The 17,662-nt window shown below is 47.9% G+C and overlaps 2 protein-coding genes across 9 annotated transcripts in view; one reads left to right on the top strand and one right to left on the bottom strand.

Moving 5' to 3' along the window:
* The window catches only part of Arntl (aryl hydrocarbon receptor nuclear translocator like), a 110,835-nt gene extending 95,464 nt beyond the window's left edge, over positions 1-15,371 (top strand). For 2 of the 3 annotated variants that reach the window (XM_045145022.1, XM_045145024.1), the window contains 8 exons: positions 134-380; positions 2,961-3,067; positions 4,157-4,307; positions 5,096-5,184; positions 7,126-7,234; positions 9,903-9,996; positions 13,762-13,864; positions 14,697-15,371. In XM_045145022.1, coding sequence (XP_045000957.1) covers positions 134-380; positions 2,961-3,067; positions 4,157-4,307; positions 5,096-5,184; positions 7,126-7,234; positions 9,903-9,996; positions 13,762-13,864; positions 14,697-14,857 — 1,061 coding nt within the window. In that variant the 3' untranslated portion in view covers positions 14,858-15,371. The remainder of the gene's footprint in view (positions 1-133; positions 381-2,960; positions 3,068-4,156; positions 4,308-5,095; positions 5,185-7,125; positions 7,235-9,902; positions 9,997-13,761; positions 13,865-14,696) is intronic. The other variant, XM_045145023.1, reaches the window with a different exon arrangement.
* Positions 15,372-16,056: 685 nt separating this feature from the next.
* Btbd10 (BTB domain containing 10) overlaps positions 16,057-17,662 on the bottom strand; it is a 63,129-nt gene continuing 61,523 nt past the window's right edge. For all 6 annotated transcript variants that reach the window (XM_045145025.1, XM_045145029.1, XM_045145027.1 and 3 more), the window contains one exon: positions 16,057-17,174. In XM_045145025.1, coding sequence (XP_045000960.1) covers positions 16,864-17,174 — 311 coding nt within the window. In that variant the 3' untranslated portion in view covers positions 16,057-16,863. The remainder of the gene's footprint in view (positions 17,175-17,662) is intronic.

Consider the following 17,662-nt stretch of genomic DNA (forward strand, 5'->3'; position numbering starts at 1 on the left):
GCCTGTTCCGGCTGCTCATTCACCGGACACCCGCATCTGGAGAGGGCGGCCTTGGGCTTTTCATCTTTTGAGCCCCTGTCTGCACCCCACCCAGACCCGGCCCTGGCACTCACCATGGACTTTCGTTCTCCAGCAGACAGAAAAAGCTTCTGCACCATCCACAGCACAGGCTACCTGAAAAGCTGGCCCCCCACGAAGATGGGGCTGGACGAGGACAGCGAGCCTGACAACGAGGGGTGCAACCTCAGCTGCCTCGTGGCCATCGGTCGGCTGCACTCACACATGGTTCCACAGCCGGTGAACGGCGAGATCAGGGTGAAATCTATGGAGTACGTCTCTCGGCACGCGATCGACGGGAAGTTTGTTTTTGTAGACCAGAGGTAGGTGCCTTTGCGTCGCTCTTGAACTATGGTGGGAGTGGATTTTCAACCCTGGCTTGAGCAGCAGAGAAGACAGGGCTGTTAGCTGGCTTTTCTAAAAATAACAATTTTTTTTCTAAATATAAAAACTAATGGTTCAGGGTCCCACTTCTCCCTTTATAAATGCCGCATCTGTGAGTGCACACTTCCATATGTGTGTGTGTGTGTGTGCCTGGTTGAGACCAAAGGACAGTCTCAGGCGCCTCTTTAAGAACAATGTGCACGTTTTGAGACAGAGCCTCTTACTGACCTGGAGCTCAGCAGTTAGGCTAGATGGGCTGGCCAGCAAGCCCGAGGGATCCTCCTCTCCAGTGTTGGGACTGTACCCCACATTTTTATGTGGGTACAAGGGGTAAACCCAGGTTCTCGTGCTTGCAAGGCAAGCACTTTGATGGCTGAGCTTGACCTCCCCAGCCTTGTGCAGACTTGTACATAAAGAGTGAGAAGTGGGCTGGAGAGATGGCTTAGTGGCTAAGCGCTTCCCTGTGAAGCCTAAGGACCCTGGTGCGAGGCTCGGTTCCCCAGGACCCACGTTAGCCAGATGCACAAGGGGGCGCACGCGTCTGGAGTTTGTTTGTGGTGGCCGGAGGCCCTGGCGTGCCCATTCTCTCTCTCTCTTTCTCTCTCTCTCTCTGCCTCTTTCTCTCTCTGACTGTTGCTCTCAAATAAATAAAAATAAACAACAACAACAAAAAAAAAAGAGTGGGAAGTGATTCGGGTCTGCTCAAAACAGACTTGTGGGCTGGAGAGATGGCTCAGCCATTAAGGTGCTTGCCTGCAAAGCCTAAGGACTCAGGTTTGATTCCCCAGGACCCACGTCATCCAGATGCACAAGGGGCGCATGTGTCTGGAGTTCATTTGCAGTGGCTAGAGGCCCTGGTGTACCCATGAATTCTCTCTCTCTCTCTCTAATAAATAAATAAAAATTAAGAAAAAAAAGACTTGTAAGGATATCAACAGCAGCACTGAGGTGTTTTGTTTTTTTTTTTTTTCTGTGTCATTCTTTGGCGTATAGAGACAGTTGAGTGTGATGGCTTAAAATCTGTTACTGAAGCAGTGGATGTGTTATCCAATTCTATGAACTGTTCAAGGGCCGTGACTTTCAGTGGAAGACAAAACTTGGAAACTGCTGTTTAGTCCTGGGTTTTCCAGTATGGTTGTCATTGGCCATAGGGGGCCTCATCTGCCCATTTAAATTTGACTTTAATCAATTAAAATTGAGAATTCAGCTCCACAGGATCACTAGTCACATCTCCTTAATGGCACACAGAACACTGTATCATTGCAGAAGGTTCTCTTAGACAGTGCTGGTGTGGTCTGGCCCTGTCACTGTGTGAATATGGAACTGAGACCTAGCCTTGCCGATTGGCTCCTGCTGGACTCATAGCTGACTGGTGGTGGTACTGTCCTGAGAACCCAGATGTCCCAACCGCACTGCTGTTTGCTGCTTCTCTTAAGAATAAGCATTCACGGGGGCTGGAGGGATGGCTTATCGGTTAAAGCATTTGCCTGCAAAGCCAAAGGGCCCTGGTTCTATTCCCCAGGACCCACGTTAGCCAGATGCACAAGGGGGCGCATGCATCTGGAGTTTATTTGCAGTGTCTGGAGGCCCTGGCATGCCCATTTTCTCTCTCTCCCTCTCTCCCTCGTTCTCTGTCAAATAAATAAATTAAAAATAAAAAAAGAATAAACATTCATGGGCTAGGCCTGGGGAGGTGGCTCAGTCAGAAAAGTATTTGTGTCACGAGCATGGGGTCCTGAGTTCAATCCCCAGATCCATGTAAAGGTGCTTGGTGATGGGCCGGCAGATGGCTCAGCAGTTGGGAGTGCTTGCTGCTTAAGCATGAGGGCATCTCTGGCTGGAGACCACCATGTTTAACTCTCCAAATTCACATAAAAATGTGGGGGATGGGGAGATGGCTCAGTCTCTGAGGGGGTCCGGGGATAGTGCCTCCGGGCACTCCTCCTTCCTCCCCTGCGGCTCTTACAGTCTTTCCAAGGGCTCTGTGGCCCCAGCTGCTGGACCTTCTGGAGTCTGGCAATTAAAAGGAGAATCTATGCACCAGAGTCCAACTTTCTACTACATTTTTATCCAAGTCACACAGCTGTCATTTAAAAACCTAAACCAGCTGGGCGTGGTGGCACACGCCTTTAATCCCAGCACTTGGGAGGCAGAGGTAGAAGGATCACCGTGAGTTTGAGGCCACCCTGAGCTACAGCGAGACCCTACCTTGAAAAACCTAAATAAATAAATAAATACCTAAACTGGATTTCTAATGACAGAGAACGCCTGCAAAAGTTTCTTGGTTGTGTTTTCCTCTGCTTCAGAGCCTTGATTGAATTCAGCAGCCCTGGGCCGGGGGGGCGGGGGGGGGGGGAGGGGGGGACTGCTCACAGAATGAGATGTGTGAAAAGCCACCCAGCTTCTCCTGACTCCAGCTGTGGCCTTGCTTATGTCGGGGGCAACAGGGTTCATCCACAAGCCACTGTTAATTGTCTGAAGAGCTCTTTCTAATTTAAAATGTCCTCCTTCTCTCTCAGGGCAACCGCTGTTTTGGCATATTTACCACAAGAGCTCCTAGGCACGTCGTGTTACGAGTATTTTCATCAAGACGACATAGGACATCTTGCAGAATGTCACAGGCAAGGTGAGCGGGGTGGAGGAAAGGTCTTTAGGTGTCCCCTGTCTCCCTGCTTCTGTACTAGTCCACTGGGTGTCCTCAGGGACTCATCAAACCCAAGATTGTGTAGGCAGAAGTGTGGGACGAGAAACCGGCGGCCCCCGTGCTATTTTTCCGCCCAGCCCTGCCGACTACCCCTTTCCTCTCTGGTGCTGGGACTGACTCCAGAGGCGTTTGTTGATGGTTTACTTAGAGCCTCAGAAGGTCTCATCTGGCCTGCGGATTTGATTTTCATTCCTCCTTGATTGATGGTCTCGCCACCTACGAAGCCCTTTCTTTCTCTATGTTTCCACCGCAGACAGTCATTGCCAAAGACTCCATCTTTCCCCACCCGCAGCGCAGCGAGCCCGGTACAAGCCGTTGCATTCACCCAGAATCCTGAGATTTTAATGGGGCCTCTGTGCTCCTTCACACCAGCCCATCTTCTCTAAAACATTCCTGTCTCAAACTCGACCACATTGATAGGTACTGGCTCCAAGGCATCTACCTCCTGGCTCAGACCCATCACCTTGGTTTTGCTCCCCAGACCCACCCACAAAGACACATTCTAGCTCCGCGGAGCCTCTCAGCCCTGCCCTCCCGCCAGGCCCTGCCACTCCTTGGAAACTGTGAGGTTCTTCCCTCCCTCCTCTTCTCTACCAATGGTTCCTCCCTAAGACTGTGATCTCTTGGTTCTCGGTGTGGCCTTGGTTGCTCCCCCCCCCAGGCTGCAGCCATGTCCCACCTCCTCTGGTCTCCAGTGTCGGAGGCTGCAGGGGTGCTCATGACGCGTTTGTTACAGCAACGGGGGGAGCTGCAAAGAGGGCAGTTGAGTCAGCCAGTAGAGCCTTCTCAGTTGTGGTACTCCTGCCCGAGCTGATCCCTAACCTTCCCTGGATCTTTCATAGACTGAAAAACAAGGTCAGGTCACCAAACCCCTGACCAGTGGCTCCTTTGGCTTTCTAAAGAAAACCAGCCCAGGAGCCTGAGCGCCTTCGGCCTGGTAGGGGCCATTGTGTTTAGTACGCTGGTTCGAGGAAACAAATGGTGCTCATATGGTTTTCTTTCCATTTTCAGTTTTACAGACAAGAGAAAAGATTACAACTAATTGTTATAAGTTTAAAATAAAAGATGGTTCTTTCATCACACTACGAAGTCGATGGTTCAGTTTCATGAACCCTTGGACCAAGGAAGTCGAGTACATTGTCTCAACCAACACGGTTGTCCTGTAAGTGCTCTCTGGCCCCAAAGGGGGGTGTCTTGGGCTCCGTCCTCGGGAAAGGGTGCAGGCAGCAGCCAGGGTCCATCCTGTAAAGCCACCTTGCTTGTGGCTTATGAAGGATGGACTAAAGCCAGAAAGGGTTGTGAACCAAGGACAAGCTTCCAAGCTCATGACATGTGAGCCCTGGCTGGAGGAAGTGCCCTTTCCTTCTAGATGCAGCCCTGAGTTCCATAGCTGGGCATCCACTGTGCTCCTGTGGAGGGAGGGGTTGACTGTCCACAAAAGGCTTAGCCAGGCACAAGCTCATTCTGCCCTTGGCTGAAGATGGGCAGGTCTTCGTGCCCACTAAGCACTGGCAGCTGGAATGCCCTCTCCAAGGCTGTTGACACCTGTTAAGTGAGCAGGGGAGGCCTCACAAGACCTCTTTTCTGCCCCACCCCATGGCATCTACTCCCTCTGTGATTAGAGGGTGCGCACGGCCCCCCGGGACAGGGTGTGCTGCCGGTGGACAGAGAAGGAAACATTGTGGCAGTGGGAGTGGCCTGCTGTGGTCACTCTCTTTAGACTGTGTCCCATGGGAATTAGGAAGGTCCAGGCCGGCTGTGAGGCCACAGGCCAGGATGCTGTCCATCGTGTTACAGACAGCAAGGAGACTTGCTCAACTACTCAGACAGACACTTCATTTTCTGGCCTGTCCAGGTCCAGAGTGGACACCGGACACCGTGGCCAAGGTGAAAGGTACACGGGTCTGAGCAGGCCTGACTCACATTTCCTTATTGCTGGGATGTTCACAGAGCCAACGTCCTGGAAGGCGGGGACCCAACCTTCCCACAGCTCACAGCCTCCCCCCACAGCATGGACAGCATGCTGCCCTCTGGAGAAGGTAACTATGTCCTGCTGGGGCCTCGGGGCTGGCCGAGAAGCTGCTTCAGCCAGATGCCCTCGCTCCCCCTCAGTGTCCCTTGCCGTCACACTCTGTGGAGCAGACCTTGTGGGGCTGACAGTGTGCTTTTCCCCATGGGTACAGAGGGTGCCGTCACCACACTTTTTCTGGGGAGCCTGGAATACTGGGAACTCCTGTGGTGCTTCCTTACTGGAACCCGGTAGCTCCTGCAGCAACAGACTCCCTGCTCCGCTGTTCTTGTATGCGCCTTTCCTTTGTGACTCAGGGGCTGTGACACGGTGTGAGCTTTAGTGACTGCCGGCTCCTGTGATTCGGAGAAAAGTGTCCGCTGGTACTGGGGAGTGTGCTGTCCCCAGCAGGCTCCTTCCCCTGGGTTCAACCTTGGCCCCTGATCTGCACACTGGACTCATCCCTCCTGGACCACTTCCGTTTACATGGCTCCAGTCCCCACCTTTCCAGTTGTTGCCGTCACACCCTCTCCCTGGTTTAGCTCCAGTTCTGTTTCCTAGACAGAACCACTTAAGAGTCACAGAAGCCCCTGAAACTCAGAATATTGCAGACTGATTCTCAGTACTCCAACATCTGGCTATTGAAGCCAGAACCCGTGGCTCCTGCCCTCTCCCCTGGTATCTAAGTGCAAAGCTGTGTTCCTTTTACCTCTTAAACTCACCCATCACCCCTGCATGGTACCTTCCTCATCTGCTGGTGATTATTGCAGACAACTTCCCAATGCTAGTCTCCCCTCTCTCCCTTGCACCCAGCTGTACAACAGTAAAACACAGCATAGCAACATCCCAGTTAACATCAGACGACACAGGCAACAGCAGCAGATTTAGCTAACTGGGGATGTAATCGCTGTCATCTCAACCTTGTTTAGATCCGCAGGTAGCATCATTCAACACAGTAACACAGGGTGTGGGCTCGTAGCCTAGCAACAACAGGCCATACCATACACTGTAGCCTAGCTCTAAGGCCCAGTGTGCAGTAGGCTGTACTGTCTAGATTTTAGTGTTACAATGACAAAGTCGCCTGATGACACATTTCTTAGAATGTATCCCTGTTGTTACGTGACACGTAAGTGTAATTCATTCTGTGTGTGTGACCTCTAAAAACCTACCCCATCCAGTGGTCTTCCTGCAGAAAGCCCCGTGGCGCCCCTCTTCCTTCTGAGCGCTGTCTGGGGTCTGTGGTGTAGCACGGTCTGATCTGCACCTGCTACGCCAGGCCCGCCTCCAGCTGCATGCTCCAGGGGTTCCTTGGAGTTCACTCGCAGTTCTGTCCTCCCTGCTCCCGGTTGCTATTCCCGGATGCTTTACCTTCTTCATCTCTCTGCTGAGATAATTTATATGCAGAGTTTAAAATTTCATTGTTGCTGGGTGTGGTGGCGCATGCCTTTCATCCTAGCACTCAGGAGGCAGAAGTAGGAGGATCACCATGAGTTTGAGGCCACCCTGAGACTCCATAGTGAATTCCAGGTCAGCCTGGGCTAGAGTGAGACCCTACCTCGAAACACACCCCTACCACCAAAAAAAAAAAAAAAAAATCTAGTTGTTACCCTCTTCCTAAAAGCTGCTCCTGGACTTGGATGAGCCAGTGCCCTGTGCTTATCTACCGGGCTTACCCACCCTTTGGCCGTAGCCCCAGTAGACTGTGAGCTCCTCGAGGGCAGGGCAGGGCCGCTGTTGTCTCAGCTCTGTAGCCCTGGCACACAGTGGTATTCAGTAAACATTTGTGGAGTGTACGGACAGAACTCTGCTTCACGTGATCATTTTGGCCTCTGACACTTTCCCTGCTAGAGCACCTTTACCTGACAAGGCACCACCTGGATGTTGAACTTCAAGCCGATTGCATGATGTTGTATTACCTGATAGCATTTTCTGCTTGCTTTCCCTTTCCTACTCTCAGATTCCTTTGTTGTAGGTGGCCCAAAGAGGACCCATCCCACTGTTCCAGGGATTCCAGGGGGAACCAGGGCTGGGGCAGGAAAAATAGGGCGAATGATTGCAGAAGAAATCATGGAAATCCACAGGCAAGTACTCCCTGCACCAGTGGACCCCGCCCCTCTCAGCCCAGGACTCTCAGGGAACGTTTGGCAGTGTGTGGAGACATGAGGTTGCTACTAACCACCAGGGGATAGAGACCAGGATGCTGCAGCTAAGCGTTCCACACCACACAGGACAGTCCTCTCTCCTCTGACCCCAACAAGGAATGGCCCAGTCCAAATTACGAAGAGTGCCAAGATTTAAAAGTCTTGCCTTATGGGCTGGAGAGATGGCTTAGTGGCTAAGGCATTTGCTTGCAAAGCCTAAGGACACATGTTCGATTTTCCAGGTCCCACATAAGCCAGATGCACAGTGATGCAAGTGTGCAATGTCACACGTGCCCAAGGGGGCATGCACATCTGGAGTTCAGTTGCAGTACCTGGAGGCCCTGGCATGCCAGTTCTCTCCCTCTCTCTCTCATAAGAAAACAAACAAAGGCCAGTCCGTCCACTTTGTTGGGCTTGCCTCAAAAACAAACAAATAAACAAAAAAAAAAAAAAAAACCCAATTCCCTCAAATAAAGAAGTTGAATGCAAACAAGGTGGAGCCCAAGGAGACTGGCTTCGTGAGTGACCCAAAGAGCTTCCTCATGAGGATGGCCAGCCCTAGGGCTTCTGGTTACCAGAGTGAGCTGGGCTCTAAGACAACTCTCACTTCTTCACACTACCTAGGGTTACTACCAGAGAAGAGCCCTCAGCTAGTGAGAGGCGCCTCTCATAGGGGACATGTCCTCCTGTCCGCATGGGAAGGGAGTTTAGAAGCAGTCCACCTGGGATTCCTTCCTGGCCTGCCTCTACCTTGGTCTCTTGGTCTGTGTTTACATAAGGACTGCATTAGGTTCATGAAGAGAGTAAAGTGCCCTAAATCCATGAGTGACGCCTAAGTTTTTTAAAGTCACCATCACCGAGAGGGAAAGTTAAGAAGGTAGTACCCAGACGCTCAAAAATATAAACAATTGTAGGAAGAGGGGAAAAGAAAAGAGAAACATAAAAACTAATATTCTCTGCTGCCCCCTGCTTTTCTTAGAATCAGAGGTCAGTCTGTTCCCCAGTTGGCCACAGGGAGGCTCTTGTCTCCATGAGTAGCACAATTCGGTTACCAATCCACAGGGTGGTGGGCTTGGCTTTGTCTCAGGAGGGAAATGAGGGTTTAGAACTCACTAGGGTCAGCTTTATGTGAGACAATCCAAAATAGTGTCAGAGTCCTTGACCCTGAGGTCTTAAAATATTTGAGGTCTGTTTTCTTTATGGTAGGAGGGAAAGTGGAGAAGGCATGGGTTGAAGCATGCCAGGTTGGAAGGGGTTGAACCAAGGCTTACAGGGCAGGTGGGTATCCTTAGCAGCCAGGCACACTTGAATGGACACGTGAGCAGTGTGCAGGGACGAGGAGCTGGCAACTAACTGGCCAGCCTCTGTGTAGGAAGGAGCCACGGAGCTAGGATGGGAGAGCAAGACTGATCCTTGGCAGTTTGGACTGGGGGACGTGCACAAGATCCCAGGGACTATAGAACGCTGAGCATTTGTCCAAAGTGCTCTGTACTGTGGAAGGTGCACTGGGATAGGGAGAGTGAAGGTGGACCATATGCCATGACCAGGAATGAGGCCTGTCGTCTGGAGCGCAGAGATCACTGGCTATTGCCTGGGAACTAGGAATGATAAAAAGGCCACTCAAGGTGACCCTGGGGCAAGACAGGGTGGTTTCATGGTCCTAAGTCATGAGTAGGCAAGGCTGAGGGAAACTCAGCGGCTTTTCTGTACTGCCATGTGTGTACGCTGAGATGCAGATACGCAGATGATAAGTAGCTGTTTGCCACCACTGAGAGCTTCTAGTCCTGGGGACAAGCCTTGTGTTCGCATGCGTAGAGAGGGAGGCCACATCAGAGAGCAGCAAGACGGGAGCGGTGGAGGGGGCCGTGCGACCCCGAGCCGCATTCCTCATGGAGGGGCTGCGAGGCACCTGCCGTCACATTCCCCACACTCTGACTTCCTTTCTCTTTTCCCCAAACACATATAGAGATGTGGAGGGTGTAAATAGGAATCTACATAAACATAGCTCCTAGCACGTAAGCTACAGCACCAATCTAGCCTGACAAGTTCGTGTGGGTTTACAGTTCCAAGTCTCCTTCTATAAACCCCTTCTACTGAGACAGTCTGAGAAAGGCCAGATCCATTTCTCATCCCCTCCTACCCCGAAGCCACTGCCACTGGCACTGCGAGGTTACTCTGTGCGTGTGGTTTCTTAAGCTGACCCTTCTGTGTGGGGAAGAGGGCACATCACTTGCTATGAATTTCAATTCATGGTATCATAGATGGTGTAAAATGTCTAAGGTCTCCGATTCATCTGGATTCTATGAGGAAATAAAAGTGGCCACTTACTTAAAATCCACCGGCTCGAATCCAAACAGCATCCTGTGGTTTCCTCAGAGTTCTCGACTGCCAGGTCTGCATCCCAAACTGGGTGTCTGCAGAGTAAATCGAGCCCATTGATAGGTTTTTGTAAATAAAGTTTTATTGCAACACAGGCATACTCATTTATTGGTCTTGCTTGTGACAGACTTTGTTCCTCACCCTCCTTTCCATCACCCTAGAAAGGGTCACTGCTGTCGCCCCTGAAGAGACCAGGCGGTATAACAAGCTATTCTCTCTCCTCTGACAGGATAAGAGGGTCTTCACCTTCCAGCTGTGGCTCTAGCCCCCTGAACATCACAAGTACGCCTCCCCCTGATGCCTCTTCTCCGGGAGGCAAGAAGGTAAGGGCGGTGCCAGGCTGCTCTCTGACCCACGCTCTGGAATGCTAGAAGAGGGAGTTCGGAAGCACAGCCGTGGTTCTGGAGCAACGGCACAGGGTGGGCGTCTGTGAAGCTCCTACAGAGCCTGGCGGTGGAGCTTGGGAAGCTTGCTGACCTCCTTGACAGGAGTCGCCCTGTGAATGCCAGAAGGCAGGCAGGCCATCGCACCGAGAAAGCAAGCCGGGCGGTTCCCGTGAGGGAAGCAGTAGTGGGAAGTATCTATCTCACTGCGGCCAGTTTTGAGGGGAGGTGCTGTTAGGAACAGCAGCCACTGTGGAGTCAAACCAGGCTTTACGGCTGGCACCAGGGGATCTTCTACTTGGTGTCCTGATGCGCTATGTCACCAGCCTTCACGAAGAGCTAGCTAGAATACAACGTGATAAAGAAGTTTGGAAGCCACTTGCCTTTCGTCTTGTCCAGAGAAGTTATAAACCTATGCCACACTGATTATAGCTATTAGTAGTGCCGGAGGTTAAGACGGCACCAGGACCAATCTGTTTGGAATGAAGTCTTCCTTTATATTCCAAACACACACCCTGGGAGCGAGGGAGGAAGGGAAGGAGAGAGGGATGGATAAAGAGAATGAGAACAAGGGAGGAAGGGAAGGGTAAAGAGAATGAGAACAGATAAACCAGGAAGCAGTGCTTTGGGCTCTTCAGGTCAGGTTGAGACAGGTGCTGCCCAAGTGAGTGTGGGGATGGTGGATAAAGAGGGGCAGGCTTTTCTTCTGTCTGACATGGAGTCTTGAACAGACGGTTCCATTTTCTGCTCCCAGGAAGTTGAAAAGTCAACAAATGAGTGGGCAAGCACAATGACTGCCTGGCTCCGCCATGTGCTAGTGATGTGACCTGTGCCCTTTTAAGCTTTAGTTTCCTTCATAGTAGGGCTGATTCGGACGGCTCCCCTCCTTGTATGTGAAGTCCTACCTGGGAGAGTCTGTGTGAACGTGCTCGGTCCCTGGGGTGACTCAAATGCCAGTAGGAGGTGGAGTCGGGCTTGTTATGCTCGCCACCCCACGGCTGTTCCTCAGACCTCTGGGGGAACTCACGGACTCCAACTTTTAGGCAATTGACTTCTTTTCTCACCCAGGCATCCAGAACTCAGATTTCAAAGGCTGTCACTCTACTGTATGTTTACTTACTACTCAGAGCTTTACAGATGGCAAAAATCCAGGCTCTCTGGAATTTAACAGTCCAGGTCTCCTAAAAGAACAAACAACTGCCAGTCACCCAGACTGTGTGCCTTGTGCCATAAACTCCTAGTATTTCCTAGGCATCTATAAAAATGGTTTCTATTTCTTTGAACTTATAAAATGGCCTTGGGAGAAAAAGACTAAATTGGTTTTTATCATGACACGAATGCTTGGCATTGGCACTTAAAAGAGCAGCCTAACCAGGATGGAGTTTAAAATGATAGCAGTGCTGAATGTCACTTTATTCAGGACCAGATTGAAAAGGGAGCCACGTGAGCCTCACAGATCCCAGGAGAGTGCATTCAAGGGCAAGTTCAGATAAAGCAGCAGTGCAGCAGTAGTCACTAGGGTCTGGGAGAGGGGCTTTCAGGGGTCTGCAGGATCAGTCATTTTTTGTTGTTTTGGGACTGGGAGGTCTCACTCTAGCCAGGGCTGATCTGGAACTCACTCTGCAGCCCCACATGGCCTCAAGCATACCGCGGCCCTTCTACCTCTGCTTCCCTAGTGCTGGAACTAAAGGTGTCACCGACACACGCAGGTTGAAGTAACTTATACTCTGCTTTTATTTTCGCTGTGTAGCTACGTGCACTGTTCAAAGCCCTGGTGGTGAAGCTGCAGGTGTCTGCTGAACACAAGGAGCAGAACAGACTGTTAGAAGTCACTGTACTCCTCACCAGCACACGCTCACAGTCAGGCTTTACAAGCCAGCCTCCCTGACGCATGTCCTCAGTGGAACATTACAAGCCATGTCTTCAGTGGCACTTTGGTTGCACAGCAAGTGTGACAGTTGTCTCAAGAAAAAGCACTTGTATGATCCTAAGTCGCGAGCTGAACTAGCTGCCCGTTTCACATGTCATTTTAACCCTAACCAACTGGTTAGCACACATTTTGTCACTTCAAGGAAAACAACAGACGGAATGTGCTGCCAATGATAGGATTTGGGCTTTCAAGCAAAATTAGAATTCTCATAAAACTTGTATCTGCTACTTTGAGTTCAGTTACTTCCTAAAACTTACCAGATGACATTAAAATGATATTTTATGTTGACTTGGAAGATCCACATAACTCAATGAACCAACACCCTATAGGTCCTCAAAATAATTCAGTGGCAGTCCATTCTAAGTGCCAAGGTATGGCCATGATCTTATTTATTATTTTTATTTATTTATTTGTGACAGAGAATGAGGTAGAGGAAGAGTGGGGGGGAGAGAGAGGGAGGGAGGGAGGGAGGATGGGCACGGCAGGGTCTCCAGCCATTGCAAACAAACTCCACACACATGTGCCACCTTGTGCATCTGGCTTACATGGGTCCTTGGGGAATCGAACCAAGGTCCTTTGACATTACAAGCAAGTGCTTTAACTACTAAGCCATCTCTCCAGCCCTGATTTTAACATAATAGGGTACACAAATTGGTATGTTTTAGGTTCTGCACTGTAAGGATTGTTTAAGAAATATTTGACAGATGTTGATATAATATCAACACATACCAAAGTTATGTGGAGAGACTGTTTCTGCCTCTTCCAACTGCTTATCTGGGACTCTGGATCTCCTTTGTGGACTTCAGATACTATTTAAACAGTGATTGAGCAAATGAGAGAATCAGTGAAATCTATAAATTTAACATGTTGATTTGGTAAACTGATCTTCACTAAGATATTATTCATGTTACTATGTAATGGGGTTACTGTACTTCAAAAACCTGTTACATTTAATTTCAAATATAGAAAAAGTTGACAAATACAAACTACCTAAACAGAAGTTCTTTGGAGGTGTCAATAATTTAAGAATTAAAAAAAGTTGAGCCAGGAGTGGTGGCGCACACCTTTAATCCCAGCACTGGGGAGGCAGAGGTAGGAGGATCGCCATGAGTTCGAGGTCATCCTGAGACTACATAGGGAATTCCAGGCCAGCCTGGGCTGGAATGAGACCCTGGGTGTGTGTGTGTGTGGGGGGAGAGTTGAGCTGTGAAGAAGAACCTGAAACATTGAACTATGAAGGTCCAGTTGTAATGCCACCTACTGGCAAGGCCTGAAATCAGGGCCTTCCTGGAGCCCCTCCCTTCAGTACAAATACTTCTCAAAGGCTGGTCCTTGGGCAAGGAACTTGGAGGTATTTTGAGATAGAATTAGTTTTACTTTGGAGTGGTATGCTCCTTGGTGACTCTTAAAAATGGAAACCAGGAGTTCCTCAGGTTGGCACCTGTAGCACCCTGATGGGAAATGGTTCAGTGTTGCTTATTCCCTGGTGACTGCTTAGATCGGCCTCTGCATGATCTCTGATATTTAAGCTTTGGCCTTGAGTTACCTTACACCTTCTACGCTAACTGAATATGCTGAATCAAATGCAGAGGGGAAAAAAAAGTATGGGGGAGAAGTTTTGTTTTGTTTCTGTGACTGTTCTTTACAGTTTGAAGTCATCCCACAAGAATCAGCCTGTTTGGAGCTTTTCCCCAATTTGCTTGGTAACATTGCAGGATACTGATTGAAAATTTTATTTAAAGGAAAAACTTCACATTCCCACCTTTTATTTGTAGATCCTAAATGGAGGGACTCCAGACATTCCTTGCAGTGGCCTCCTACCAGGACAGGCACAGGAGAACCCAGGTTATCCATATTCAGATAGTTCTTCTATTCTTGGTAAGTGCCGTTATTACTCACTTCCATACATGACAGTGAGCCTGCAGTGTATCTGGCATGGAGGGTTTTTAGCAGGCACCTTTAACGGCTGAGCCATCTCCCCAGCCCTAGAGGATGTTATGAACGGATTATCCAAAACAAGCTAGTTCTGGGAAATAATTGATACAAATGGGAGAAGTGTGAATGTTTTAATAACTCCATGACGATGTTAACGGCTGTGTTCTGGGGGATCTTAAGTATGTCAGTTCAGCCTTGACATAGGCTTTTTCCTTTGTGGAGCACGACCTTCAGAGGCAGGGTTGGTGCAGACAGACCATGCCCAGGAAACTGAGCAATCAGACTCAGAGGGGTTATAGCACCAAATAATGACAGTTGGCTTTTCCCATCCCATCCATCTTCTTCTAGATCTTTTTTCCTACTTCCTCCTTTCCTAGTTGCCATTCCTTGTATAACTCCTTCTCCCCACTGGATATCAGAATATTAAAATGAGTTCAACTTAAATTTTTTTAACATTTGTTGAATTATAAGCATGTCACTATTTTTAAGTTCTTTTGTTTCTGAGAAACAGCAAAATAAAATTTCTCTCTCCATCTCTCTATATATACATGTGTAGGTGTATGTATGTATGTGTGTGTGTGTTACACACACACACACACACACATACATACATACATACAGAGAGAGAGAGAAAATACAGACCCCGCAGTACCTGCTCACACTGTTGGATATAATTTTCTTATTAGAAATGTACTTGGAAATTGCTCACTAAATGTGAGCGTGCTTTGGTATTTGTATTGCTGGCCATGCTGACCAGTCTTTGCTTCCTCCACAGGTGAGAACCCCCACACAGGCATAGATATGATTGACAACGACCAAGGATCCAGTAGTCCCAGCAACGATGAAGCAGCAATGGCTGTCATCATGAGCCTCCTGGAAGCCGATGCTGGGCTGGGCGGTCCTGTTGACTTCAGCGACTTGCCATGGCCGTTGTAGACACTACATGTTGCTTTTGGCAACAGCTACAGTATCAAAGTGCATTACTGGTGGAGTTTTACAGTCTGTGAAGCTTACTGAATAGGGAGAGAACAGCTTTTATGGACTGACCTCATAAAAGCCATCTCAGAGCCATTGATACAAGTCAATCTTACTATGTGTAACTTCAGACAAAGTGGAACTAAGCCTGCTCCAGTGTCTCCTCATCATTGATTTTGGGCTAGCTGTGGATAGCTTGCATTAATTGTATATTTTGGATTCTGTATGTGTTGAATTTTTTAATCATTGTGCACAGAAGCATCACTGTTAGCTTTTATATGCGAAATGGTCATTTCAGATGTAAGGTGTTTTTACACTACAAAGAAGTCCCCCATGTGGATATTTCTTATACTAATTGTATCATAAAGCCGTTTATTCCTCCTTGTAAGAATCCTTTACTATAAATATGGGTTAAAGTATAATGTATTAGACAGTTAAATATTTTTAATAAATGTTTCTTTCCCTTGTTCTATAAGTATTGTTCCCATTTCAGATAATTAGGTAAAAACTCCATGCTGCAGGGCTGGAACATCCAACAAGGGATGTGGAAACACAATCCACGCTATCATTTGCAATGTTTTATAATTTACTAGCTTTGATAACCTGCAGAAAAACAGCTAATTTCTAAATTGCAGCTATTTCAGTTTACATGAGAACAAAACTGTTATTCTTGCACATGAATTTCAAATTCTCTGCATCAGTAAATTCAAGATTACAGACTGCCCTCTCCTCAAACACACCTCGCTAAATGCTTGCAGTTATATTGGCTTCAAACACATAGGAGGCCTCTGACCAGGAGCAACTACATAGTTCTGATTCTTGAATTAGGTCACCAAATATTAAAAATACAATTTGCATTAATAATATGTTAGGCAGAGCACTGCAACTAAAGGAAAAACCAGTTGAAATATCAGAAATTAGTCCTGACACTTGGGATTACTACAGCCTCTGTAAAGTCACTTCACTTTTCATATCTGATGGTATAGAAAGTATGTGGCTTTTCAATTTCTTCTGAATTATAGGAAATCTAAGTGCCTCATCACAAATATATCAAATTCAGATTGTTTGGCTATTTGATTTCTGGTTATAATTAGGCCAACATAATACTGAATCTACTAATCATGAGACTTAAAATCTAGTCAAGGTACTTATACAGTTGGTCAGAAACATTAAAACAATGGAGTTTTATTTTGATGAAAAACTTGAGTGTACAATCATTTAGTAAATGAAGAGCAAACACTTCATTTTCCAATCCCATAACTCTTAAGAAAAAAAAATCATTAGTAAATAAATATCTGTGCAGAGATTAAGGGTAAGGCAGACTGGATGATAAACCACCCCTGGCGTTCACACTCCCTGCATGTGACTCACTCTAAAAGGGTGAGGCAGCGCTGCAGAAAATGAACTGATAAGTTATGAGCATCAATCGCACCCTAGTCATTCAAACAAACCCAAGATAAATACTTTTTTGTTCATCATGGGAAAACTATACACATTTTACTGAAAGAATACTTTGATAGAAGCACTTGTTTAAGTTACACTGTGCATCACAACTCAAATGGCTTGTACAGTTCCATTTAACCACATTTATAAAGTGCAACTATGTAATATTCTGCATTTTATCTGGGGTGTGATGCATCTCATTCTACGTTGAAAGGACCCCAGCTGCCCACTCCCACCACTTCTTCAGGACTCAGATGTGTGAACAGGGCTGTCCCCCAAACAAAGAACCGATTCCACAAACCTACTGGTAAACAAATACATTTATAGAACTGGAACTTCTTCCAAATGCTGAAGCTGTACTCATTAAAAAACCATCCAGCTACCTGTTGGTCTTTTAAAAGAGCCTACACTGCATTATCCTAAACGTGTGCATCTCACAATGAAAAAGGTGGCCTTGCAGTGCAGAACGGGGAGTACAACGTCACTGTGAAGAGTAGCATGCTATGGTTTCCAGTACATCCACATCACAGCATCGGATTCTGTGCATCAGGATCGAGGTCGCTGTTGCCGGCAGGGGGGTGGATGGGGAGGATGTCCAGCTCGTCCACTTGCGGAGTCGGGAGCATGACTACCAGCTGGTCCTGGGGAATGTCTGCAGCAGCTGCCGCCAGGTTCGTGATTGACTTACTCTTTACACACTGAAAGTCTACATGCCGGCTCTTCCCTTCCTCCTTCTCCCAGGACATTCGAATAAAAGGCCTTTGGACATAGTTGTAAATGACTTCTGGGCGGCCCCCTGGCCTTTTCTTTACTTTTTCTTTGTAGGTAGGATAACCTAAAGAAAAGAAAGATTTTTAAAATGGAGGAATTTCTGACTCAAGTTAGTTGATAAAGGTGTTTCTGGTACAGATCCTGAACAAATGAAAATAAAAACCAAGAAGGAAACCAATATTCATCCAACCAGCCATCAGTTTGACCACTAAAAACTATAATCCTAGTCACATATATATATTATATATATATATAAAATCACAGTCATCCACCATCCCTTAAGTCAATAAAGCCCACAGAACATTCTAAGTGGGAACCTGGAGCGCGTGGGTCCCCTATGCAATGGTGGGCTCCAGCTGTGTCCCCTCGATGTCCTGGAACCATTCTCAAATGACACTCCGGTCCAGTGGCTATGATTTCTTGCTGCATTAGCCTTACCATTCCCAAGCGCAAACTTCATCTTTCTATTGCTCAGCTCTGACTTTCCTGTTTTGCAAGTGACAACAGTCAGCTCTCTAGCTGGTTCTTAAATGATTCTGCTGCTAAGTCGGT

This window comes from Jaculus jaculus, chromosome 3 (genome assembly GCF_020740685.1).
Source record: "Jaculus jaculus isolate mJacJac1 chromosome 3, mJacJac1.mat.Y.cur, whole genome shotgun sequence".
NCBI lineage: Eukaryota > Metazoa > Chordata > Mammalia > Rodentia > Dipodidae > Jaculus > Jaculus jaculus.